At 47.1% G+C, this 25,909-nt stretch overlaps 1 protein-coding gene across 2 annotated transcripts in view; it reads right to left on the bottom strand.

Annotated features, from left to right (window-relative positions):
- Window positions 1-25,909, bottom strand: part of LOC138854038 (uncharacterized) — a 744,329-nt gene that overhangs the window by 12,226 nt on the left and 706,194 nt on the right. For both annotated transcript variants that reach the window (XM_070094644.1, XM_070094649.1), the window contains one exon: window positions 8,045-8,143. In XM_070094644.1, the coding sequence (XP_069950745.1) occupies window positions 8,045-8,143 (99 nt within the window). The remainder of the gene's footprint in view (window positions 1-8,044; window positions 8,144-25,909) is intronic.

The following is a 25,909-nucleotide window of genomic DNA, read 5'->3' as shown; positions in this document are numbered from 1 at the left end:
TAAGCGATGATTCCAGGATTCTTCGGTATTGAGTGTTGTCTTCTCTGGCGACAAGTCTTGAGTTTCTGTAGTTAATTAAATTTTGTGAATTACGACGTTGGATCGTCAGACCTGCTTGCGTATTGTTCTGAAGTACGTGTTTGGAGGTCTCTTGATGTTTCGCCCACGTATAATTTGCTGCAATCATTACAAGGGATTATGTATACCCCTGCAGAAGATGGAAGCTTGTCCTGTCTATTACTGGTAATGTCCTTGATGGTCGTGGCTGTGGAGGTAGATACTTGAAATGAGGTATTGGAAAAGATGTAGTGTGTTCTCTGGGTGTGTTGAAGATGTTTAATGCCCGTCGTCTGCAGTCTCTGATGAAGTGACAAGGATAGTGAAGTTTGGAAAATACTTGTTCAATTATATTGCATTCTTCCTCAAGGAACTCATTGCTGCAGATTCTGAGTGCGTGCAGGAAAAAGCCTATAATTACACCACGTTTAGTTTTTTTTGTCGTGGTGAGAGTAGAAGTGGAGAAGATCATTTTGGTTGGTGGGTTTTCGATAGACTTTAAGACGAAGTTCATGGTCAGCTTTACAGAGAAGAACATCAAGGAAAGGAAGAGTGTTGTCGACTTCTTCTTCAAGTGTGAACTGGATTGAGGGCTCGACCTGGTTGATCTTGTCTTGAAGAGCTTGAATGTTGAAGCGTCTGGGAGTTATGAGGAGAATGTTTCAAGAACAAGAAACTTTCCAGCCTTGACGTAACTTCTCTATTCACCAAAGTACCTACTACACAAGCCATCGATGGTTCAGAGAACCATTCATCTACTTGGGACTTCTTCGCTTGCCTAACCCTTGGGCACGACCTACTTCCACATTGGACAAATGTGACACCACCTACGACTGCTGCACCTCTCCTGCCTACGGTTTATAAGCTGCTACTCCGCACATATGCCGCATTCTATTCAAGATTGATGGACTGACCACATCGACTCAAGGTTGAGGGACTGATTTCCTCATTCTATTCCTGTTCTTCAAGTTTCTCCTTTGTATGGACTGATGAAGCCACTGTGTGGCGAAACGTTTCCTTTAATAAATGTCCTGAACTGTACATAAGTGTCTTTTTCCACATCTTGTCGGTATCACCATACCATTTCCTCATACCCAAGAGTGCACATGTGTCTAATTTATCACCATTTAATTAACTACAGAAACTCAAGACTTGTCGCCAGAGAAGACAACACTCAATACCGAAGAATCCTGGAATCATCGCTTATCTCTATGTCCAACAACTTCAACCAGAACAATGGCTTCTATAACATAGCTGAACCACTTGCCAAGAAACTTCTTCATCGCTATCCCACATAAGAACGTAAGAACGGAGGAACACTGCAGAAGGTCTACTCACATACTTATCCAATCTCTCTTCCAAGCTACCCAAGATTTTAGACTCTATAACCCCACTCGGTAGATCATCAGATGCAGCATTCTCCACCTGACCCAGCATTCTGAACCCGACTATAAATACTCACGTACCTTCCACCCCAGGTAGATCTGTTTGTGACTTGAAAGAGCCCACTGTGTGGGCGAAACGTTGTCAATAAAGGATCACATTATACTGCATATGTGTTTATATTTCCATTGTGTCGGTATTTTATACCATTTATTTCTATCGTGGCATCTGAGTGCTGACATCCCAGCATGGTACCTGAGTGCTGACTTCCCAGCATGGTACCTGACTGCTGATATCCCAGCATAGTACATAAGAACTTAAGAAAGGAGGAACACTGCAGCAGGCCTGTTGGCCCATACTAGGCAGGTCCTTTACAATTCATCCCACTGAGTGCTGACATCCCAGCATGGTACCTGAGTGCTGACATCCCAGCATGGTACCTGAGTGCTGACATCCCAGCATGGTACCTGAGTGTGATGAATGGTTTTGAAAACCGACAAGTTGAAGAATTGAGACACTTACGCAACACATGGGAATCTTTATTGAAGAAACGTTTCGCCACACAGTGGCTTCATCAGTCCAATACTTTGTATTGGACTGATGAAGCCACTGTGTGGCGAAACGTTTCTTCAATAAAGATTCCCATGTGTTGCATAAGTGTCTCAATTCTTCTTCATGGTACCTGAGTGCCATGCTAGGATGCCAGATTATTGAGGATATTAGTACTGTTTTGCACCTTGCAAAACAGTACAATATCCTCAATAATCTATTGATTAGTAGAAACTATCTGTCAGTTGGTGGCGTTTAAAAACAAGTCCAGCCAGGGTACCATCATCCAGCAGGGTACCATCATCCAGCAGGGTACCATCATCCAGCCAGGGTACCATCATCCAGCAGGGTACCATCATCCAGCAGGGTACCATCATCCAGCAGGGTACCATCATCCAGCAGGGTACCATCATCCAGCCAGGGTACCATCATCCAGCCAGGATACCATCATCCAGCCAGGGTACCATCATCCAGCAGGGTACCATCATCCAGCAGGGTACCATCATCCAGCCAGGGTACCATCATCCAGCCAGGTACCATCATCCAGCAGGGTACCATCATCCAGCCAGGTACCATCATCCAGCCAGGGTACCATCATCCAGCCAAGGTACCATCATCCAGCAGGGTACCATCATCCAGCAGTGGGCCATGATCCAGCAGGGTACCATCATCCAGCAGGGTACCATCATCCAGCCAGGGTACCATCATCCAGCAGGGGGCCATCATCCAGCAGGGTATCATCATCCAGCAGGGTATCATCATCCAGCAGGGTACCATCATCCAGCCAGGGTACCATCATCCAGCAGGGTATCATCATCCAGCAGGGTATCATCCAGCAGGGTACCATCATCCAGCCAGGGTACCATCATCCAAGACCAGATATTGAGCTCACTGGAGAGCGCATCTTTGACCTCCTTGATGACCAGACAGTATAGGAAGGGGTCGAGAGGGTCCCCCTGTCACACACCCTCACACCACTCAATTTCATGGTCCCCAAACAATAGTTTAGAAGTCTCACTATAACATGATTTGATCAAGGCTTTTTTATCTAATAAGTCGTTGAAGTATACTCGTGCTGCATCGACAGCTGCTTCACAGCCTTGTTGAACACCAAAACCAAGTTGAGTTGGTTTCAACACTGCGGTAGCCTCTTGGCTCACCATTTATACTGCCGCCTTGACAACAAGGTGCCGAAGGGTTCTGCTCACTGCAGTGGGTCGGATTCCATACAATAGACAAAACATGAACTGTGTTAGAAAGATAGTGAACTTCCAAGAGCGTTCGTAATTTCACTATTTCTTTTACAGTGATTGTTTTGCACACACACACACACACACACACACACACACACACACACACACACACACACACACACACACACACACACACACACACACACACACACACAGGGTACCGAGCATGTCTCCGGAAGCACACATCAACCAAATAACCGCTGCAGCATACGGGCGCCTGGCAAACCTGAGAATAACGTTCCGATACCTTAATAAGGAATCGTTCAAGACACTGTACACTGTGTATGTTAGGCCCATACTGGAGTATGCAGCACCAGTCTGGAACCCACACCTGGTCAAGCACGTCAGGAAGTTAGAGAAAGTACAAAGGTTTGCAACAAGGCTAGTCCCAGAGCTCAGGGGAATGTCGTACGAGGAAAGGTTAAGGGAAATCGGACTGACGACACTGGAGGACAGAAGGGTCAGGGGAGACATGATAACGACATACAAGATACTGCGGGGAATAGACAAGGTGGACAGAGATAGGATGTTCCAGAGAGGGAACACAGGGACAAGGGGTCATAACTGGAAGCTGAAGACTCAGACGAGTCACAGGGACGTTAGGAAGTATTTCTTCAGTCATAGAGTTGTCAGCAAGTGGAATAACCTAGCAAGTGAAGTAGTGGAGGCAGGAACCATACATAGTTTTAAGAAGAGGTATGACAAAGCTCAGGAAGCAGAGAGAGAGAGGATCCAGTAGCGATCAGTGAAGAGGCGGGGCCAGGAGCTGAGTCTCGACCCCTGCAACCACAATTAGGTGAGTACAATTAGGCGAGTACATACACACAAACACACACACACACACACACACACACACACACACACACACAGGGACCAGGAGCTAAGACTCGACCCCCGCAACCACAAATAGGTGAGTACACGTACACACACACACACACAAACACACATACACACACACACAAACATACACACAAACACACGCACACATACACACTGTTACGGTTCGAATCTTAGTGGTTTGCCAGGTTTAGTGCTCACCGTAACAAAATCACTACCAAGAACACATAGGAACTTCCAATATTGGAAATATAAGGCACAAATGAGGATTACTCAGCATTTTGTAGGCTTCTTATTAAAATATTTTCCTTGGACATTCGTAAATATCTATTAAATATTAATTAATGAGATTCTTTCAATAAATTAAAATTCCTACATTGTAGGTATACAATAATACAGGTTTCTACAGTAAATTAGCACTTTCAATGTCTATACGGACACTACACTCGAAAATATTCAGAGGAGTAGGACTATTTCCTCTATAATAACATGGCTTTAATGAGTATGTCCATCAAAAGGAACTCCTTCACTGAGTAAGGTCAATATCACTTGTGACTTCTACACATGACACTCTTTGACACCTCGTATACTGAAGATATCTGGATATGACTTCTGCCGACTCCACCAGAGAATTTTCAACTCGAGCCAGCTCAGGAGTTTCTCAACTAGATTCTCCAAGATACCAGGAGAGAACCGTACTAGAAGGTCTGCCAAGACGTTGTTCACCCAGCCAGCAGAGAGAGTGAACTGCCACAGACAGTGAATCCCTTCTTGACATCAACTCGTCAATAGGGGGAGAGGGTAGAGCGGTGCAAACTACCCACCAATGGACATACCTTGTTATCTACACATTACTCAAGATATATATATATATATATATATATATATATATATATATATATATATATATATATATATATATATATATATATATATATATATATATATATATATATATATATATATATATATATATATATATATATATATAATTATATACATCATACCCGGGTATATTCCTAAACCAGATAATATTATAAACTAGTGGAATCTTTAATTTAGCTAATATTAAAGAAACCCAGAGTATAATATTAAGTGGATTATACATATAAATTAATCACAAAGGGCACAAAGGGCGTAACACACACACACACAAACACACACACACACAAACACACACACACAAACACACACACACACACACACACCCACCACAGAACTGCAGGAGGCCAAGAGAGGAGTACGAAGAAAACAACAGGGTGATGGTGGACACACTGGCTGAGATGGCAAGAAGAGCTCACTCGAGCAGAGCAAAGTTACTGGTAATGGGCGATTTCAACCACAGGGAGATCGACTGGGAAAACCTGGAGCCACATGGGGGTCCCGAAACATGGAGAGCCAAGATGATGGATGTGGTACTTGAAAACCTCATGCATCAACATGTCAGGGACACAACCAGAGAGAGAGGGGAGGATGAGCCAGCAAGACTGGATCTTGTGTTCACCCTGAGCAGTTCAGACATTGAGGATATCACTTACGAGAGGCCCCTTGGAGCTAGCGATCATGTGGTTCTGAGTTTTGACTATATAGTAGAGTTACAAGTGGAGAAGGTAACAGGAACTGAAGGGGACAGGCCAAACTATAAAAGGGGGGACTACACAGGTATGAGAAACTTCCTGCAGGAGGTTCAGTGGGACAGAGAAATGGTAGGAAAATCAGTAAACGAGATGATGGAATATGTGGCAACAAAGTGCAAGGAGGCAGAGGAAAGTTTTGTTCCCAAGGGAAACAGAAATAATAGGAAGACCAAAACGAGTCCTTGGTTTACCCGAAGGTGTAGGGAGGCAAAAACTAAGTGCAACAGAGAATGGAAAAGGTACAGGAGGCATAGGACCCAGGAAAACAAGGAGATTAGTAGAAGAGCCAGAAACGAGTATGCACAGATAAGGAGGGAGGCCCAGCGACAGTATGAAAACGACATAGCATCGAAAGTCAAATCTGACCCGAAACTGCTGTATAGCCACATTAGGAGGAAGTCAACAGTCAAGGACCAGGTGATAAGGCTGAGAAAAGAAGGTGGAGAACTCACAAGAAACGATCAAGAGGTATGTGAGGAGCTCAACACGAGATTTAAGGAAGTATTTACAGTAGAGACAGGAAGGACTCTGGGGGGACAGACCAGATGGGGACACCAGCAAGGAATACACCAACAAGTGTTGGACGACATACATACAGATGAGGAGGAGGTGAAGAAACTGCTAAGGGACATCGATACCTCAAAGGCAATGGGACCGGACACCATCTCCCCATGGGTCCTTAGGGAGGGAGCAGATATGTTGTGCGTGCCACTTACCACAATCTTCAACACATCCCTGGAAACTGGGCAACTACCTGAGGTATGGAAGACGGCAAATGTAGTTCCCATTTTTAAAAAAGGAGACAGAAAAGAGGCACTAAACTATAGACCTGTGTCATTGACGTGTATAGTATGCAAAATTATGGAGAAGATTATCAGGAGGAGAGTGGTGGAGCACCTGGAACGGAACAGGAGTATAAATGCCAACCAGCACGGATTCACGGAAGGCAAATCCTGTGTCACAAACCTTCTGGAGTTTTATGATAAAATAACAGAAGTAAGACAAGAGAGAGAGGGGTGGGTTGATTGCATCTTCTTGGACTGCAAGAAGGCCTTTGACACAGTTCCTCACAAGAGATTAGTGCAGAAGCTAGAGCATCAGGCGCATATAACAGGAAGGGCACTGCAATGGATCAGAGAATACCTGACAGGGAGGCAACAACGAGTCATGGTACGTAATGATGTATCACAGTGGGCACCTGTGACGAGCGGGGTCCCACAGGGGTCGGTCCTAGGACCAGTGCTATTTTTGGTATATGTGAACGACATGACGGAAGGGTTAGACTCAGAAGTGTCCCTGTTTGCAGATGATGTGAAGTTAATGAGGAGAATTAAATCTGATGAGGACCAGGCAGGACTTCAAAGAGACCTGGACAGACTGGACACCTGGTCCAGCAAATGGCTTCTCGAATTTAATCCTGCCAAATGCAAAGTCATGAAGATAGGGGAAGGGCACAGAAGACCACAGACAGAGTATAGGCTAGGTGGCCAAAGACTGCAAACCTCACTCAAGGAGAAAGATCTTGGGGTGAGTATAACACCGAGCATGTCTCCGGAAGCACACATCAATCAGATAACTGCTGCAGCATATGGGCGCCTGGCAAACCTGAGAACAGCATTCCGATACCTTAGTAAGGAATCATTCAAGGCACTGTACACCGTGTATGTCAGGCCCATACTGGAGTATGCAGCACCTGTTTGGAACCCGCACTTGATAAAGCACGTCAAGAAACTAGAGAAAGTACAAAGGTTTGCGACAAGGTTAGTTCCAGAGCTAAGGGGAATGTCCTATGAAGAAAGATTAAGGGAAATCGGCCTGACGACACTGGAGGACAGGAGGGTCAGGGGAGACATGATAACGACATATAAAATACTGCGTGGAATAGACAAGGTGGACAAAGACAGGATGTTCCAGGGAGGGGACACAGAAACAAGAGGCCACAATTGGAAGTTGAAGACACAAATGAGTCAGAGAGATAGTAGGAAGTATTTCTTCAGTCATAGAGTTGTAAGGCAGTGGAATAGCCTAGAAAATGACGTAGTGGAGGCAGGAACCATACACAGTTTTAAGACGAGGTTTGATAAAGCTCATGGAGCGGGGAGAGAGAGGGCCTAGTAGCAACCGGTGAAGAGGCGGGGCCAGGAGCTAGGACTCGACCCCTGCAACCACAAATAGGTGAGGACAAATAGGTGAGTACACACATACACACACAAACACACACACAAACACACACACAAACACACACACACAAACACTCACACACACACACACACACACACACACACACATACACACACACACACACACACACACACGTGTGTAACTCACCTGCATGAAGGACGGGGCGGAGAACACTACGAACAACAAGGACAGGAGAGCACCGGTAACCATAAGTTGCAGATGCAACAGACTTGTGCTGTTCTTGTACTGCAACAACAACAAACAATCAGTAAATTCATCACAAAAGTTTAACGTATAAAACACAGCTTTTGTAATGAGCAGGAAGAATGACCCTTGGCCTGGTGGCTTAAGCTCTTGCTTCACACGGCCTGGGTCCGGGTTCGATTCCCGGCAATGGTAGAAATATTGGACGTCTTTTCTTACACTGGTTGTCTATGTTCATCCATAAGTAAAATGGTTACCTGGGTGTTAGTGGACCGGTCACTGGTGTGGGTCGCATCCTGGAGACAAAATTGACCTAATTTATGGGAAATGTTTAACATAACAAGTGGCTTCCTATATAGTAGTATGTCACTGATGTCAACTATGGTCTGTATACCTTGTACATGTACTGGTAGTAATGAAGATATTATTATTATTATTATTATTATTATTATTATTATTAATATTATTATTATTATTATTATTATTATTAATATTATTATTATTATTATTATTATTATTAAGGTGTGGTTGTGTGTAAAGCCTCTCTTTCTCTTCCTCATCTACTGAGTTAGTTTAATATGTTAATTATGCACCCCATACCCATCCTGTGGGTGGTAGTCACCCCGTACCCATCCTGTGGGTGGTACTCACCCCATACCCATCCTGTGGGTGGTAGTCACCCCGTACCCATCCTGTGGGTGGTAGTCACCCCGTACCCATCCTGTGGGTGGTAGTCACCCCATACCCATCCTGTGGGTGGTAGTCACCCCGTACCCATCCTGTGGGTGGTACTCACCCCATACCCATCCTGTGGGTGGTACTCACCCCATACCCATCCTGTGGGTGGTACTCACCCCATACCCATCATGTGGGTGGTACTCACCCCATACCCATCCTGTGGGTGGTACTCACCCCATACCCATCCTGTGGGTGGTAGTCACCCCGTACCCATCCTGTGGGTGGTACTCACCCCATACCCATCCTGTGGGTGGTAGTCACCCCGTACCCATCCTGTGGGTGGTACTCACCCCATACCCATCCTGTGGGTGGTAGTCACACCGTTCCCATCCTGTGGGTGGTACTCACCCCATACCCATCCTGTGGGTGGTAGTCACCCCGTACCCATCCTGTGGGTGGTAGTCACCCCATACCCATCCTGTGGGTGGTAGTCACCCCGTACCCATCCTGTGGGTGGTACTCACCCCATACCCATCCTGTGGGTGGTAGTCACCCCGTACCCATCCTGTGGGTGGTAGTCACCCCGTACCCATCCTGTGGGTGGTAGTCACCCCATACCCATCCTGTGGGTGGTAGTCACCCCGTACCCATCCTGTGGGTGGTAGTCACCCCATACCCATCCTGTGGGTGGTAGTCACCCCGTACCCATCCTGTGGGTGGTAGTCACCCCATACCCATCCTGTGGGTGGTAGTCACCCCATACCCATCCTGTGGGTGGTAGTCACCCCATACCCATCCTGTGGGTGGTAGTCACCCCATACCCATCCTGTGGGTGGTAGTCACCCCGTACCCATCCTGTGGGTGGTAGTCACCCCATACCCATCCTGTGGGTGGTAGTCACCCCGTACCCATCCTGTGGGTGGTAGTCACCCCATACCCATCCTGTGGGTGGTAGTCACCCCGTACCCATCCTGTGGGTGGTAGTCACCCCATACCCATCCTGTGGGTGGTAGTCACCCCGTACCCATCCTGTGGGTGGTAGTCACCCCATACCCATCCTGTGGGTGGTAGTCACCCCGTACCCATCCTGTGGGTGGTAGTCACCCCATACCCATCCTGTGGGTGGTAGTCACCCCGTACCCATCCTGTGGGTGGTAGTCACCCCATACCCATCCTGTGGGTGGTAGTAACCCCGTATCATTCGTCTCTCGACCTCCGGGGAGAGAGGACGCACACCTAGTAGCTACACCTGCCCTCTGGTGGTGACCTTTAGCAACTAGTAGACAAAATGGCGTACCGAGTGGGACAGAGGATTAACACTGTTTGTATACAGCTGATACGTGGCACACTTACTGGAACTACGATGCATACATTGCTGCCTGCTATCATCAGGGACGCCTATGGTGTCCCCAACGAGGAAGTTTATGGCGTTGCCTTAAATGGGATGAACAGAGTATTCCTGAAACTGAATCATACCGGCGTCTACGACAGACTTGTTGACGAGTACCAGGAGAGGAAGGTGACAGTGAACTCGGCAGTGGAGGTTGTTCTGCATGACGTATCCAGGTACTACACGTGGGTGAAGGTGAGAAATGTCCCTTTCGAGGCGACGGCGTATAGTATACAGGAGGTATTCCATAACTACGGAAAAGTCCATTCGGCAACGATGGGAGTATGGACAGAGGGGCCATATAAGGGAAGACCTGAGGGTTCTTATACCCTCAAAATGACGTTGGCTAGGCCTATACCGTCCTATGTCATGCTGGTGGAGTCCAGGACGCAAGTCTTTGTACACTATGCCGGCCAGAGAAAGACCTGTCGACTATGTAGCTCATATGAACATATGGCAGCACAGTGTCCTAGAAAGCAGCCTACCAGGGCTCCTGGTACGTTGGCAGTGGAGCAGAGACCATGTGAGTTGATGCCTGAGTTGCGAGAGGAGGAAGCAGTGACGAGTGATAGATGGAGTGAAGAAGTAGAACGGGAAGTATCGACGGTCGGTACCTGTGTTACCCTCCCGGAGGTGACAGGGGAGGGGCCCCCATCGCCTGAGGGACGGGTGGACGTGGAAGAGTCTACCCAGGAGAAGCTGCTGGAAGCGGTTCTGCAGGAGTTTTTCGAAGAGAAGGTGGCCGGGGAGGATGGTCCTGAGAAGTCAAGTGAGATGCAGCTGATGGTTGAGCAGCAGGGACAGGTGAAGGGTCCGAGGAATGACAGAGAGGACATGGAAGTGGTGGTGGAAGTCCATCAGGAGGACGTGCAGGACGTAGATTTGTGTGTGAGTGAGAGCTCACGAAAAAGAACTGCGGGTGCTTTTGACCTAGATGAGGTTTTAACACCTGGGCAAAGACCCGGGAAGAAGTCATGGGTAGTTGTAGGGGAAAAGGCAAGCAGGGGAGGGGGTGTACCGGGGAAGATCAGTGGGGGGGGGCAAGGAGGGGCTGGTGGACAGGTTAGAAAAAAGGATAAAAATGGTACAGGTACTGAGAAAGGTGAAGTGAGTAAAATACAGCGGCATAGGGGTAAACCCCCTCTTCTGGCAAATTCAAGTGTGTCACAATAAATGTCAATGGGCTTAAATCTGAGGTAAAAAGGGTTTGGTTAGAGTGGTTTTTACGAAGGTTTGATGTGGATGTATGTTTTTTGCAGGAGCATAACCATAGGTTAGGGAGTGAATTGAGTTTGAGGGGTTATAAAATGTTTGTCAGTAATGCTTTGCAATTAAAAGGAGGGGTAGCAGTAGCTGTAAAGGAGACCAGCCCATTGCGTGTCATGGGTTGGGAGGAGGGGGGAGGAGGGAGGGTTGTAAGGGTAGATGGGCACTGGGGGGTGGGGAGAGTATGTTTCATTGGTGTATATATGCCTGCATGTAACAATGTTAGAGTCAAAGTTGATTTTGTACGTGATGTTTTGATGTATTATTTGCGAGGTTTACCTTCTATAACTGTACTTGGAGGTGACTGGAACTGTGTGATTAGGTATGGTGATGTGACGCTGAGGGGGGCAGGATGTGTTTTAGGTGCGCTAAGGGATGTGTTAAGGGATGTGGGAGTTGTAGATGTGGTGGGTAGGGGGGAGTATGGGGTGGAGCACACGTTCATTCGTGGGAATTATGGGGCGAGGTTAGATAGGATATATGTGATGCAGGGGATTGGTGTGGAGAGAGTGAGGGCTTTTGATGTCGGTTTTTCGGATCACAGGGCGGTGATAGCTGATCTGCGGGTGGATGGTATAGTACGCATATATGCTGGGTATTGGAAATTGAATGTGAGGCTTCTGCAGGAGAGGGATGAAGGCTCATCCTTTGAGGAATGGTGGAGACATTGCTGGGAGGGTAGGGATGGTGGGATGGATTTGCTTGACTGGTGGGAGATGCGGGCAAAGACAGCAATAGCAGAGTTTTTTAGGATACGTGGAAAGGAACAGGCAAGGTGGAGATATGGTTTGCAAAACTACCTGGAGGGACAGCTAAATGCTGTTTACGACGGGGGGGGAAGGGAAGATGTGCGAGGTGAGGTGGATGGCTTAAGGAGTAGGATTGAAGGATTGCATAATGAAAGGTTTAATGCAATTAGAGTTAGGGCAGGATTAGAGGAGGTGTTAAAGGGTGATCGACCATCAGGTTATGTCCTGAGAAAATTTAGGGAAAGGCAGATGGTGACTACCATAGCGCATCTAGTGGTCGCTGATGGGGGGGGAGGATATGTGGTGGGTCAAGGTCTTACTGATACAGATGGTATTAGTGGTTATGCTGATTATTGGTTTAGGGAGAAATGGAGGAGGAACAAGGAAGTTGTCAGTGATGAGGTATTTGGGGTTATGCAGAATACTATTGTATTGGGACAAGAGGAACGGGAAATGCTGGAGGGTAGTATTAGTGAGGAGGAGGTGGGGGAGGCGGTTTACGGGATGAGTCAGGGTAAGACGCCGGGCATTGATGGAATACCGAATGATTTTTATAGAGTTTATTGGGAATGCATTAGGTATGGGTTAGTGGAAGTCTTGAATCATATGTGGAGCAGTGGGAGGATGGGGAAGACCCAGAAAACAGGGATCGTTGTGTTGGTGCCGAAGAAGAAGGATGGGAAAGTATTGAATGATTATAGAGCAATATCCTTAATGTGTGCAGATTATAAAATTTATGCTAAAATTCTGGGCAATAGACTGAAGAAGGTTTTAGGATCAGTGGTACATGGGGGACAGTTTGGCATTCCGGGAAGAAGTATGAGGGACGGGCATAGTCACATAAGGGATTTTATTGAGGACTGCACCGGAGGGGGAATACTTGGATTAGATTGGGCTAATGCGTATGATTGTGTGAATAGGGATTTCTTAAAAGTTTGTTTGGAACAGTTGGGTTTGGGGGAGAAGGTGGTGAGATGGGTGCAAACCTTGTATGAGGGAGCAGTTATTAGGGTACAGGTTAATGGTAAGTTGGGGGACCCAGTACTGATGGAGAGAGGTTTGAGGCAGGGCTGTCCACTCTCTCAGTTATTGTTTGCCTGCGTACAGAATCCATTTTATGGGCTGGTGGATGAGGTGATGAATGAACATGGGATTAGGGGGGGTGGGCGGGGGGGGATTGTGGGGTACGTAGATGATACTACTGTGCTGGTAAGGCATGAGGAAGATCTAAGGAAAGTTGGTGGAATCATTCAGATTTTTGGGGACGCCACGGGTATGAGAGTTAATTTAATGAAGTCGAGACTATTAGAGGTGGGGGATTGGGTGGGAGGGGACTTGGGGGAGGGTTTGGGATGGTCAGTAGTGGACAGAATTAAGGTTTGTGGAATATGGTACATGGCGGAAGTGCAGGAGAGTAGGAAGATAAATTCGGAATTAGTTACGAACAGGGTTTTGGGTAGGCTAGGTGGCTTAAGGGCTAGGGACGTAACATTACAGCAGAGAGTTTTAGTGGTCAACTCTCTGGTTTACAGTAAGGTGTGGGGAGTGGCTGAGGTGTTCCCTTTAAGAGCAGAGGATATTGCAGAAATCCAGAGGAAGGTTCTAAGGTATGTGTGGGGGTTTGGGAGGGCATGGTTGAGCAAGGACGTGGTGATGACGGAGGGGAGACGTGGGGGTCTTGGCCTGATGTCATTGGGTCATAGAGTAATGGCTTTATATATTAAACAAAGATATATCCGGACTGGGGGGAACAGAGGAGTCAGGGTAGGTAGGGTAATGGAGGATGCACGAAGATGGTGGTGTGGAAGGGATTTGCGGTATTGTGAGGATATGTTGAGGGTTTTATTACATGTTAAACAGGTGTCCACGTTAAAGGTCAAACGAATGGTGGGTGCTGTGGTAGGCAAGGGTGTCTTACAGGGACTTGCTGTATATCCAACATATGACTGGATAAGCATATGGAGGAAGTTTGGCTTGCTTAGAATAACAGCGAGGGTACGAGAGTTAGTATATCGTTTTCTGATGGGAATATTGGCCTCTAGGGATGTGTTATATAAAATGGGTCTTGTGAGAGAGGACTCATGCTTGCATTGTGGGGACATCGAAACGGCTTTTCATGCGGTATATTTTTGTCCCTCTTTGGAGGGGGTGAGGTTATGGATGTTGAGAGTTATCAGACTTTTGGGGGGGGGGGGGCAATGGCCATGCCTACGGGCCTTAATGTTGGATGTAACTGGGGTGCCGGGTGATGTGGGTAGAGCCTTAATGTATGTTATGACGGATTATTTACATGTATCTTGGGGGATGAGGGAGGTTAGGGGAGAGTTGAGGATAAAAGCGTTAGCAGCGAGATTTTATAGAACTATGTGTAGGAATAGGCAAGTCTATGGTGGGAGGTGGGTAGTTAGCTTTTCGGAGGGTTACCGGAATCTCACTGTGGGGGGCCTTCTCCTCATGAACCCAGGGGGCGGGCAAAGGGTTGGTCTCCTACCGGGGGACACATGAGGGTGGGTTGGTTTAGGATTCTTTGTAGTGTGGATGGTGGGAGGGTTATGAATAGAGTGGAAGGGAGATGAATGAGGATTTGGAATCTATGGTTATGTTCACTGCATACAGGATAACCTTAAAAACCATGATGACTAAACCTTGGGATCTCGGGTTTAGAGCAGAATGATGTTAAGATAAGCACACAAGTTAACTTGATCGTTGTATAACTTATGTTTGCGAAATGCTGTGACCCTGCACAGTTGCTTTGTGGGAAAAATTTTCTGCTATGTTTATATATGAAATCATGATCTTTGGCTTAGTCAATTTTATAATCACATATAATGACACCTTTTTCTATGTACCTAATCATGTTATGTAATGATATATGAATTATAATGAATAGTGAGGTATTAGGTTAGGAGTGGACAATTTTATTGTGCGATGCCCTTAATGGGGTTTCTGTGAGATTGTAAATTGGTTTTGTTCAATGGTGTTATTGGGGAAAAAACAAGGATGGAACATGTACGAACTTGTATGTCAATATTTTTAATTATGACTACTGTATGTGCATGAGGAATTTTTATTCCCATGATAACGCCCAGTATAATAACATTGATAATAGGGAAAAGGATGGGGGGGTAGTATGTGCCGGCACGAAGTAAGTGCGGCGAGTCTTTAGGCAATGAGAATTATAATTATATGCTAATTATTTGTTTATATATTATCTTTTAGACTGTTTATATAAAAAAAAAAAAAATCAGCAATGATGTACTAGTGTTTCAAATAGGGAGATAAGGTTTTTATGTCCTGTACCTAGACAGTTTTGATACCTTATGTTAGGATTTTGTTAGTTGTATGGGTTGATACTTGCGTATATAATGTTATGTCTTTTACTTGAGGGTGTTTCCTGCCCAGTGTTTATGTGGGGAGTTTCATTGTGATATGTACCAATGTAATGTTTATTGTCGGCTTTGGTTTGCCTAATGTTTAAATTAATGTTCTTATAATTTTAATTTTTGTATGTTAAATAATATTTATTGTGCACTATGTGCAAGGGGTCTAATTGTACAGAGTTGTGGGGGATTTATGTGGACACAGACATAAAATTTTGGGTTTTTGGTTTTTGCTAATTTTTTTGTTCGGTGCTGGAGCTCTCTCGCTCTTTATTATGTTAAGAGTTTCCTGCTATTTGCGGGAAGTATTATGTGGTATGTCTTTGTAATTTTATTGTAGGGTTGGGTTAGCCTTTGTTTAATTATTGTAATGTATAATTTTATCCTTCGTATGCTGCATCATATCATCTGTGTACTTTGTGCAAGGAGGTTTTACTGTACTGTATAATAGGCATGATTTGTAGGTTTAGAATTTGTTGATGTTTTTTCTGAGCAGGTGTTATCCTGTTCGTTTCATTGTTCGGTGATGGTATATTCTTTAATACAATATGAATGTAACACTTGTGGTATGCTATGGGGTTGATGGTAGGTCATTGTATTTTCAAACGGTTAATAATTGTGTTCTTTTATTTATTTATATCTTGTACTGTGTCCTTTTAAAAAAAAAAAAAAAAAAAAAAAAAAAAAAAAAAAACCCCGTACCCATCCTGTGGGTGGTAGTCACCCCATACCTATCCTGTGGGTGGTAGTCACCCCATACCCATCCTGTGGGTGGTAGTCACCCCATACCCATCCTGTGGGTGGTAGTCACCCCGTACCCATCCTGTGGGTGGTAGTCACCCCATACCCATCCTGTGGGTGGTAGTCACCCCGTACCCATCCTGTGGGTGGTAGTCACCCCATACCCATCCTGTGGGTGGTAGTCACCCCGTACCCATCCTGTGGGTGGTAGTCACCCCATACCCATCCTGTGGGTGGTAGTCACCCCATACCCATCCTGTGGGTGGTAGTCACCCCGTACCCATCCTGTGGGTGGTAGTCACACCGTTCCCATCCTGTGGGTGGTAGTCACCCCATACCCATCCTGTGGGTGGTAGTCACCCCGTACCCATCCTGTGGGTGGTAGTCACCCCATACCCATCCTGTGGGTGGTAGTCACCCCATACCCATCCTGTGGGTGGTAGTCACCCCATACGCATCCTGTGGGTGGTAGTCACCCCGTACCGATCCTGTGGGTGGTAGTCACCCCATACCCATTCTGTGGGTGGTAGTCACCCCATACCCATCCTGTGGGTGGTAGTCACCCCATACCCATCCTGTGGGTGGTAGTCACCCCATACCTATCCTGTGGGTGGTAGTCACCCCATACCCATCCTGTGGGTGGTAGTCATCCCATACCCATCCTGTGGGTGATAGCCATCCTGTGGGTGGTAGCCATCCTGTGGCTGGTTATCGTCCCATACCCATCCTGTGGGTGGTAGCCATCCTGTGGGTGGTAGTCACCCCATACCCATCCTGTGGGTCGTAGTCACCCCACACCCATCCTGTGGGTGGTAGTCACCCCATACCCATCCTGTGGGTGGTAGTCACCCCACACCCATCCTGTGGGTGGTAGTCACCCCATACCCATCCTGTGGGTGGTAGTCACCCCATACCCATCCTGTGGGTGGTAGTCACCCCATACCCATCCTGTGGGTTGTAGTCACCCCATACCCATCCTGTGGGTGGTAGTCACCCCATACCCATCCTGTGGGTGGTAGTCACCCCATACCCATCCTGTGGGTGGTAGTCACCCCATACCCATCCTGTGGGTGGTAGTCACCCCATACCCATCCTGTGGGTGGTAGTCACCCCATACCCATCCTGTGGGTGGTAGTCACCCCGTACCCATCCTGTGGGTGGTAGTCACCCCATACCCATCCTGTGGGTGGTAGTCACCCCGTACCCATCCTGTGGGTGGTAGTCACCCCATACCCATCCTGTGGGTGGTAGTCACCCCATACCCATCCTGTGGGTGGTAGTCACCCCATACCCATCCTGTGGGTGGTAATCAATAGATTACAGAGATACATAATGGGTCCAGGGACTGGGCCCAAAAGTTTTGATAGCTTAGCAAGTTACAAAGGTAATGAACTCCAGGTAGATCTGGTCACAATCATGACAGGTTACAAAGGCAATACTGAGTAACCTTGCTAACACCATCCACCACCTGAACCATCCACTTTTTGCTGACCTTCACGTTATCAGCTCCTGGCAAACCGAGGTACAAATTGGGTTAGAATCCATGGCTGTCAACAGTGATATTTGTAGTAGTATTTTAAATACCATTTACACACAGATTCCCGTGCTAGCCATGACGTCACAGATTCCCGTGCTAATTATGACGTCACAGATTCCCGTGCTAGCCATGACGTCACAGATTCCCGTGCTAATCATGACGTCACAGATTCCCGTGCTAGCCATGACGTCACAGATTCCCGTGCTAGTCATGACGTCACAGATTCCCGTGCTAGCCATGACGTCACAGATTCCCGTGCTACCCATGACGTCACAGATTCCCGTGCTAGCCATGGCGTCACAGATTCCCGTGCTAGCCATGGCGTCACAGATTCTCGTGCTCGCTAGGTGTGCGCTGTGATTCAGAAAGAGCCAGTTATCTCTCAGGAGACGCTAACGTATGGTCTCCCCAACATACCTGGAGAGGGTTTCAGAGGTCATCGCCCCCGCGGCCCGGTATGTGACTAGTGTACAGTAAAAGTCCAGGTCAGTGCGTAAGCCACTGGGCCGGAGTTGTAACACTCACCATGGGTTCTAACCTCACCATACTCTGGTTTCTTGGAAATCCTGTTATTACGATTTCGCGAGTCAGTTTCAGACCTTAACTCAACAACCACCAAACTTTAAACTTTAAATTATAATTACAACTAAGAGATAAACCCTTTGAATTTAATAAGCTCTACACATGGATAATTACCAACTCACTCTCAATACTGAAAAAAAAAATCTTGATATCTCTTAGGAACAAACCTGTCTACAAGTAGACAGGTTCTCAAACACCAAGGAAAGAAGACAGAAAAATTTCCACGTTTAATAGACAACTGAATGAAATTTAATACCCATATCGAAGGCATCAATAAAATTCTTTCTAAGACGGTAAGGATACTGTCATAATTCTTCCTAAGACGGTAGGGATACTCTCATAATTCTTTCTAAGACGGTAGGGATACTCTCATAATTCTTTCTAAGACGGTAGGGATACTCTCATAATTCTTTCTAAGACGGTAGGGATACTCTCATAATTCTTTCTAAGACGGTAGGGATACTATCATAATTCTTCCTAAGACGGTAGGGATACTATCATAATTCTTCCTAAGACGGTAGGGATACTCTCATAATTCTTCCTTAGACGGCAGGGATACTCTCATAATTCTTCCTAAGACGGCAGGGATACTCTCATTAATTCACTTATAATACTTTACGTTTCCCTCGACTACCTGTACCCAGTGGCAGACCTACACTTGTGGGGCCCCTGAAGCTTGAACTGTAATGGGAGCCCTTCACAACCCCTTCTCATACAGTAGATCCAATTTTTAAGCAATGTAGACTAAAGTCTACAGTGTAGATTAAAGCCCCTTCGGGATTACGGCCCCTGAAGCTTAAGCTTCATTAGTTACATAGTAGGTCCGTCCCTGGCTTAAGGAATCTGTGTCTGGGGATCCACTTCACCTACACACTTCTAACCAGTTATAAATCAACAGAAGGTAGCTCTCAGAACAATCACAAACTCTGCCAATAGGTAACACGCTAAGCCCTTATATAAATCCATAAACTTACTGAATGTAAATGGAATTCATACTAACTGCTTATTCCTCTAAGAAAAAGGAGGAGTAGATGTAAAATAGAAAGAGATAGGCGCTCCCTTTACAGGCGACGGAAAAGAATAACAGGGCGGCTAAACGAGGTCAATATATCTGAAATGCGTAGGGAGACACTGGTCAAAGAAATAGCAAACATCGAACTTAAGCTAAAGGAATCTTATAGGAGTCAGGAATCGCGGGAAGAACTAAAAGCTATAAATGAAATCGAAAGAAACCCAAAGTATTTCTTCTCCTATGCCAAATCAAAGTCGAGAACAACGTCCAGTATTGGGCCCCTACTTAAACAAGATGGGTCCTACACAGATGACAGCAAGGAAATGAGTGAGCTACTCAAGTCCCAATATGACTCAGTTTTTAGCAAGCCGCTAACCAGACTGAGAGTCGAAGATCAAAATGATTTTTTTTATGAGAGAGCCACGGAATTTGGTTAACACAAGCCTATCTGATGTTATCCTGACGCCAAATGACTTCGAACAGGCGATAAATGACATGCCCATGCACTCTGCCCCAGGGCCAGACTCATGGAACTCCGTGTTCATCAAGAACTGCAAGAAACCCCTATCACGAGCCTTTACCATCCTATGGAGAGGGAGCATGGACACGGGGGTCGTCCCACAGCTACTAAAAACAACAGACATAGCCCCACTCCACAAAGGGGGCAGTAAAGCAACAGCAAAGAACTACAGACCGATAGCACTAACATCCCATATCATAAAACTCTTTGAAAGGGTCCTAAGAAGCAAGATCACCACCCATCTAGAAACCCATCAGTTACACAACCCAGGGCAACATGGGTTTAGAACAGGTCTCTCCTGTCTGTCTCAACTATTGGATCACTACGACAAGGTCCTAGATACACAAGAAGACAAAAAGAATGCAGATGTAATATATACAGACTTTGCAAAAGCCTTCGACAAGTGTGACCATGGCGTAATAGCGCACAAAATGCGTGCTAAAGGAATAACAGGAAAAGTCGGTCGATGGATCTATAATTTCCTTACTAACAGAACACAGAGAGTAGTAGTCAATAGAGTAAAGTCCGAGGCAGCTACGGTGAAAATCTCTGTTCCACAAGGCACAGTACTCGCTCCCATCTTGTTCCTCATCCTCATATCTGACATAGACAAGGATGTCAGCCACAGCACCGTGTCTTCCTTTGAAGATGACACCCGAATCTGCATGACAGGGTCTTCCATTGCAGACACTGCAAGGCTCCAGGCGGACATCAACCAAATCTTTCAGTGGGCTGCAGAAAACAATATGAAGTTCAACGATGAGAAATTTCAATTACTCAGATATGGTAAACACGAGGAAATTAAATCTTCATCAGAGTACAAAACAAATTCTGGCCACAAAATAGAGCGAAACACCAACGTCAAAGACCTGGGAGTGATCATGTCGGAGGATCTCACCTTCAAGGACCATAACATTGTATCAATCACATCTGCTAGAAAAATGACAGGATGGATAATGAGAACCTTCAAAACTAGGGAGGCCAAGCCCATGATGACACTCTTCAGGTCACTTATTCTATCTAGGCTGGAATATTGCTGCACACTAACAGCACCTTTCAAGGCAGGTGAAATTGCTGACCTAGAAAATGTACAGAGAACCTTCACGGCGCGCATAACGGAGATAAAACACCTCAATTACTGGGAGCGCTTGAGGTTCCTGAACCTGTATTCCCTGGAACGCAGGCGGGAGAGATACATGATTATATACACCTGGAAAATCCTAGAGGGACTAGTACCGAACTTGCACACGAAAATCACTCACTACGAAAGCAAAAGACTTGGCAGACGATGCAACATCCCCCTAATGAAAAGCAGGGGTGTCACTAGCACGTTAAGAGACCATACAATAAGTGTCAGGGGCCCGAGACTGTTCAACTGCCTCCCAGCATACATAAGGGGGATTACCAACAGACCCCTGGCAGTCTTCAAGCTGGCACTGGACAAGCACCTAATGTCGGTTCCTGACCAGCCGGGCTGTGGCTCGTACGTTGGTTTGCGTGCAGCCAGCAGCAACAGCCTGGTTGATCAGGCTTTGATCCACCAGAAGGCCTGACAGACTGGGCCGCGGGGGCGTTGACCCCCGGAACTCTCTCCAGGTAAACTCCAGGTAAACTCCAGGTACACTGCACTGTGTCCTACTGGTGTCAACACAGTGCAGTGTGTCCTACTGGTGTCAACACGGTGCAGTGTGTCCTACTGGTGTCAACACAGTGCAGTGTGTCCTACTGGTGTCAACACAGTGCAGTGTGTCCTACTGGTGTCAACACAGTGCAGTGTGTCCTACTGGTGTCAACACAGTGCAGTGTGTCCTACTGGTGTCAACACAGTGCAGTGTGTCCTACTGGTGTCAACACGGTGCAGTGTGTCCTACTGGTATCAACACAGTGTAGTGTGTCCTACTGGTGTCAACACGGTGCAGTGTGTCCTACTGGTATCAACACAGTGTAGTGTGTCCTACTGGTGTCAACACAGTGCAGTGTGTCCTACTGGTATCAACACGGTGCAGTGTGTCCTACTGGTGTCAACACAGTGCAGTGTGTCCTACTGGTGTCAACACAGTGCAGTGTGTCCTACTGGTGTCAACACAGTGCAGTGTGTCCTACTGGTATCAACACAGTGTAGTGTGTCCTACTGGTGTCAACACAGTGCAGTGTGTCCTACTGGTATCAACACAGTGTAGTGTGTCCTACTGGTGTCAACACGGTGCAGTGTGTCCTACTGGTGTCAACACAGTGCAGTGTGTCCTACTGGTGTCAACACGGTGCAGTGTGTCCTACTGGTATCAACACAGTGTAGTGTGTCCTACTGGTGTCAACACGGTGCAGTGTGTCCTACTGGTATCAACACAGTGTAGTGTGTCCTACTGGTGTCAACACAGTGCAGTGTGTCCTACTGGTATCAACACGGTGCAGTGTGTCCTACTGGTGTCAACACAGTGCAGTGTGTCCTACTGGTGTCAACACAGTGCAGTGTGTCCTACTGGTGTCAACACAGTGCAGTGTGTCCTACTGGTATCAACACAGTGCAGTGTGTCCTACTGGTATCAACACAGTGTAGTGTGTCCTACTGGTGTGAACACAGTGCAGTGTGTCCTACTGGTGTGAACACGGTGCAGTGTGTCCTACTGGTGTGAACACAGTGCAGTGTGTCCTACTGGTGTGAACACGGTGCAGTGTGTCCTACTGGTGTGAACACAGTGCAGTGTGTCCTACTGGTGTGAACACGGTGCAGTGTGTCCTACTGGTGTGAACACAGTGCAGTGTGTCCTACTGGTGTGAACACGGTGCAGTGTGTCCTACTGGTGTGAACACAGTGTAGTGTGTCCTACTGGTGTGAACACAGTGTAGTGTGTCCTACTGGTGTGAACACGGTGCAGTGTGTCCTACTGGTATCAACACAGTGTAGTGTGTCCTACTGGTGTGAACACAGTGCAGTGTGTCCTACTGGTGTGAACACAGTGCAGTGTGTCCTACTGGTATCAACACGGTGCAGTGTGTCCTACTGGTGTGAACACAGTGCAGTGTGTCCTACTGGTGTGAACACGGTGCAGTGTGTCATACTGGTGTGAACACAGTGCAGTGTGTCATACTGGTGTGAACACGGTGCAGTGTGTCCTACTGGTGTGAACACAGTGCAGTGTGTCCTACTGGTGTGAACACGGTGCAGTGTGTCATACTGGTGTGAACACAGTGCAGTGTGTCCTACTGGTGTGAACACGGTGCAGTGTGTCCTACTGGTGTGAACACAGTGCAGTGTGTCCTACTGGTGTGAACACGGTGCAGTGTGTCCTACTGGTGTGAACACAGTGCAGTGTGTCCTACTGGTGTGAACACGGTGCAGTGTGTCCTACTGGTGTGAACACAGTGCAGTGTGTCCTACTGGTGTGAACACGGTGCAGTGTGTCATACTGGTGTGAACACAGTGCAGTGTGTCATACTGGTGTGAACACAGTGCAGTGTGTCCTACTGGTGTGAACACAGTGCAGTGTGTCCTACTGGTGTGAACACGGTGCAGTGTGTCATACTGGTGTGAACACAGTGCAGTGTGTCCTACTGGTGTGAACACAGTGCAGTGTGTCCTACTGGTGTGAACACAGTGCAGTGTGTCCTACTGGTGTGAACACAGTGCAGTGTGTCCTACTGGTGTGAACACAGTGCAGTGTGTCCTACTGGTATCAACACAGTGTAGTGTGTCCTACTGGTGTGAACACAGTGCAGTGTGTCCTACTGGTGTCAACACGGTGCAGTGTGTCCTACTGGTGTGAACACAGTGTAGTGTGCCCTACTGGTGTGAACACAGTGCACTGTGTCCTACTGGTATCAACACAGTGTAGTGTGTCCTACTGGTGTGAACACAGTGCAGTGTGTCCTACTGGTGTGAACACAGTGCACTGTGTCCTACTGGTATCAACACAGTGTAGTGTGTCCTACTGGTGTGAACACAGTGCAGTGTGTCCTACTGGTGTGAACACAGTGCAGTGTGTCCTACTGGTGTGAACACAGTGCAGTGTGTCCTACTGGTATCAACACGGTGCAGTGTGTCCTACTGGTGTGAACACAGTGCAGTGTGTCCTACTGGTGTGAACACAGTGCAGTGTGTCCTACTGGTATCAACACGGTGCAGTGTGTCCTACTGGTGTCAACACGGTGCAGTGTGTCCTACTGGTGTCAACACAGTGCAGTGTGTCCTACTGGTGTCAACACGGTGCAGTGTGTCATACTGGTGTGAACACAGTGTAGTGTGTCCTACTGGTGTGAACACAGTGCAGTGTGTCATACTGGTGTGAACACAGTGCAGTGTGTCCTACTGGTGTGAACACAGTGCAGTGTGTCCTACTGGTGTGAACACAGTGCAGTGTGTCATACTGGTGTGAACACAGTGCAGTGTGTCATACTGGTGTGAACACAGTGCAGTGTGTCCTACTGGTGTGAACACAGTGCAGTGTGTCCTACTGGTGTGAACACAGTGCAGTGTGTCATACTGGTGTGAACACAGTGCAGTGTGTCCTACTGGTGTGAACACAGTGCAGTGTGTCCTACTGGTGTGAACACAGTGCAGTGTGTCATACTGGTGTGAACACAGTGCAGTGTGTCATACTGGTGTGAACACAGTGCAGTGTGTCCTACTGGTGTGAACACAGTGCAGTGTGTCATACTGGTGTGAACACAGTGCAGTGTGTCCTACTGGTGTGAACACAGTGCAATGTGTCCTACTGGTGTGAACACAGTGCAGTGTGTCCTACTGGTGTGAACACAGTGCAGTGTGTCCTACTGGTGTGAACACAGTGTAGTGTGTCCTACTGGTGTGAACACAGTGTAGTGTGTCCTACTGGTGTGAACACAGTGCAGTGTGTCCTACTGGTGTGAACACAGTGCAGTGTGTCCTACTGGTGTGAACACAGTGTAGTGTGTCCTACTGGTGTGAACACAGTGCAGTGTGTCCTACTGGTGTGAACACAGTGCAGTGTGTCCTACTGGTGTGAACACAGTGTAGTGTGCCCTACTGGTGTGAACACAGTGTAGTGTGTCCTACTGGTGTGAACACAGTGCAGTGTGTCCTACTGGTGTGAACACAGTGCAGTGTGTCCTACTGGTGTGAACACAGTGCAGTGTGTCCTACTGGTGTGAACACAGTGCAGTGTGTCCTACTGGTGTGAACACAGTGCAGTGTGTCCTACTGGTGTGAACACAGTGCAGTGTGTCCTACTGGTGTGAACACAGTGTAGTGTGTCCTACTGGTGTGAACACAGTGCAGTGTGTCCTACTGGTTTGAACACAGTGTAGTGTGTCCTACTGGTGTGAACACAGTGTAGTGTGTCCTACTGGTGTGAACACAGTGTAGTGTGTCCTACTGGTGTCAACACGGTGCAGTGTGTCCTACTGATGTGAACACAGTGTAGTGTGTCCTACTGGTGTCAACACGGTGCAGTGTGTCCTACTGATGTGAACACAGTGTAGTGTGTCCTACTGGTGTCAACACGGTGCAGTGTGTCCTACTGGTGTCAACACGGTGCTGTGTGTCATACTGGTGTCAACACAGTGCAGTGTGTCCTACTGGTGTGAACACAGTGTAGTGTGTCCTACTGGTGTCAACACGGTGCTGTGTGTCATACTGGTGTCAACACGGTGCAGTGTGTCCTACTGGTGTCAACACGGTGCAGTGTGTCCTACTGGTGTGAACACAGTGCAGTGTGTCCTACTGGTGTCAACGCGGTGCAGTGTGTCCTACTGGTGTCAACACAGTGCAGTGTGTCCTACTGGTGTCAACACGGTGCAGTGTGTCCTACTGGTGTCAACACAGTGCAGTGTGTCATACTGGTGTGAACACGGTGCAGTGTGTCCTACTGGTGTCAACACAGTGCAGTGTGTCCTACTGGTGTGAACACAGTGCAGTGTGTCCTACTGGTGTCAACACGGTGCAGTGTGTCCTACTAGTGTGAACACAGTGTAGTGT

This window comes from Cherax quadricarinatus, chromosome 4, assembly GCF_038502225.1.
Source record: "Cherax quadricarinatus isolate ZL_2023a chromosome 4, ASM3850222v1, whole genome shotgun sequence".
Classification (NCBI taxonomy): domain Eukaryota; kingdom Metazoa; phylum Arthropoda; class Malacostraca; order Decapoda; family Parastacidae; genus Cherax; species Cherax quadricarinatus.
Note: the sequence above shows the minus strand (reverse complement) of the source record. Positions and strands in the feature narration are given on the sequence as shown.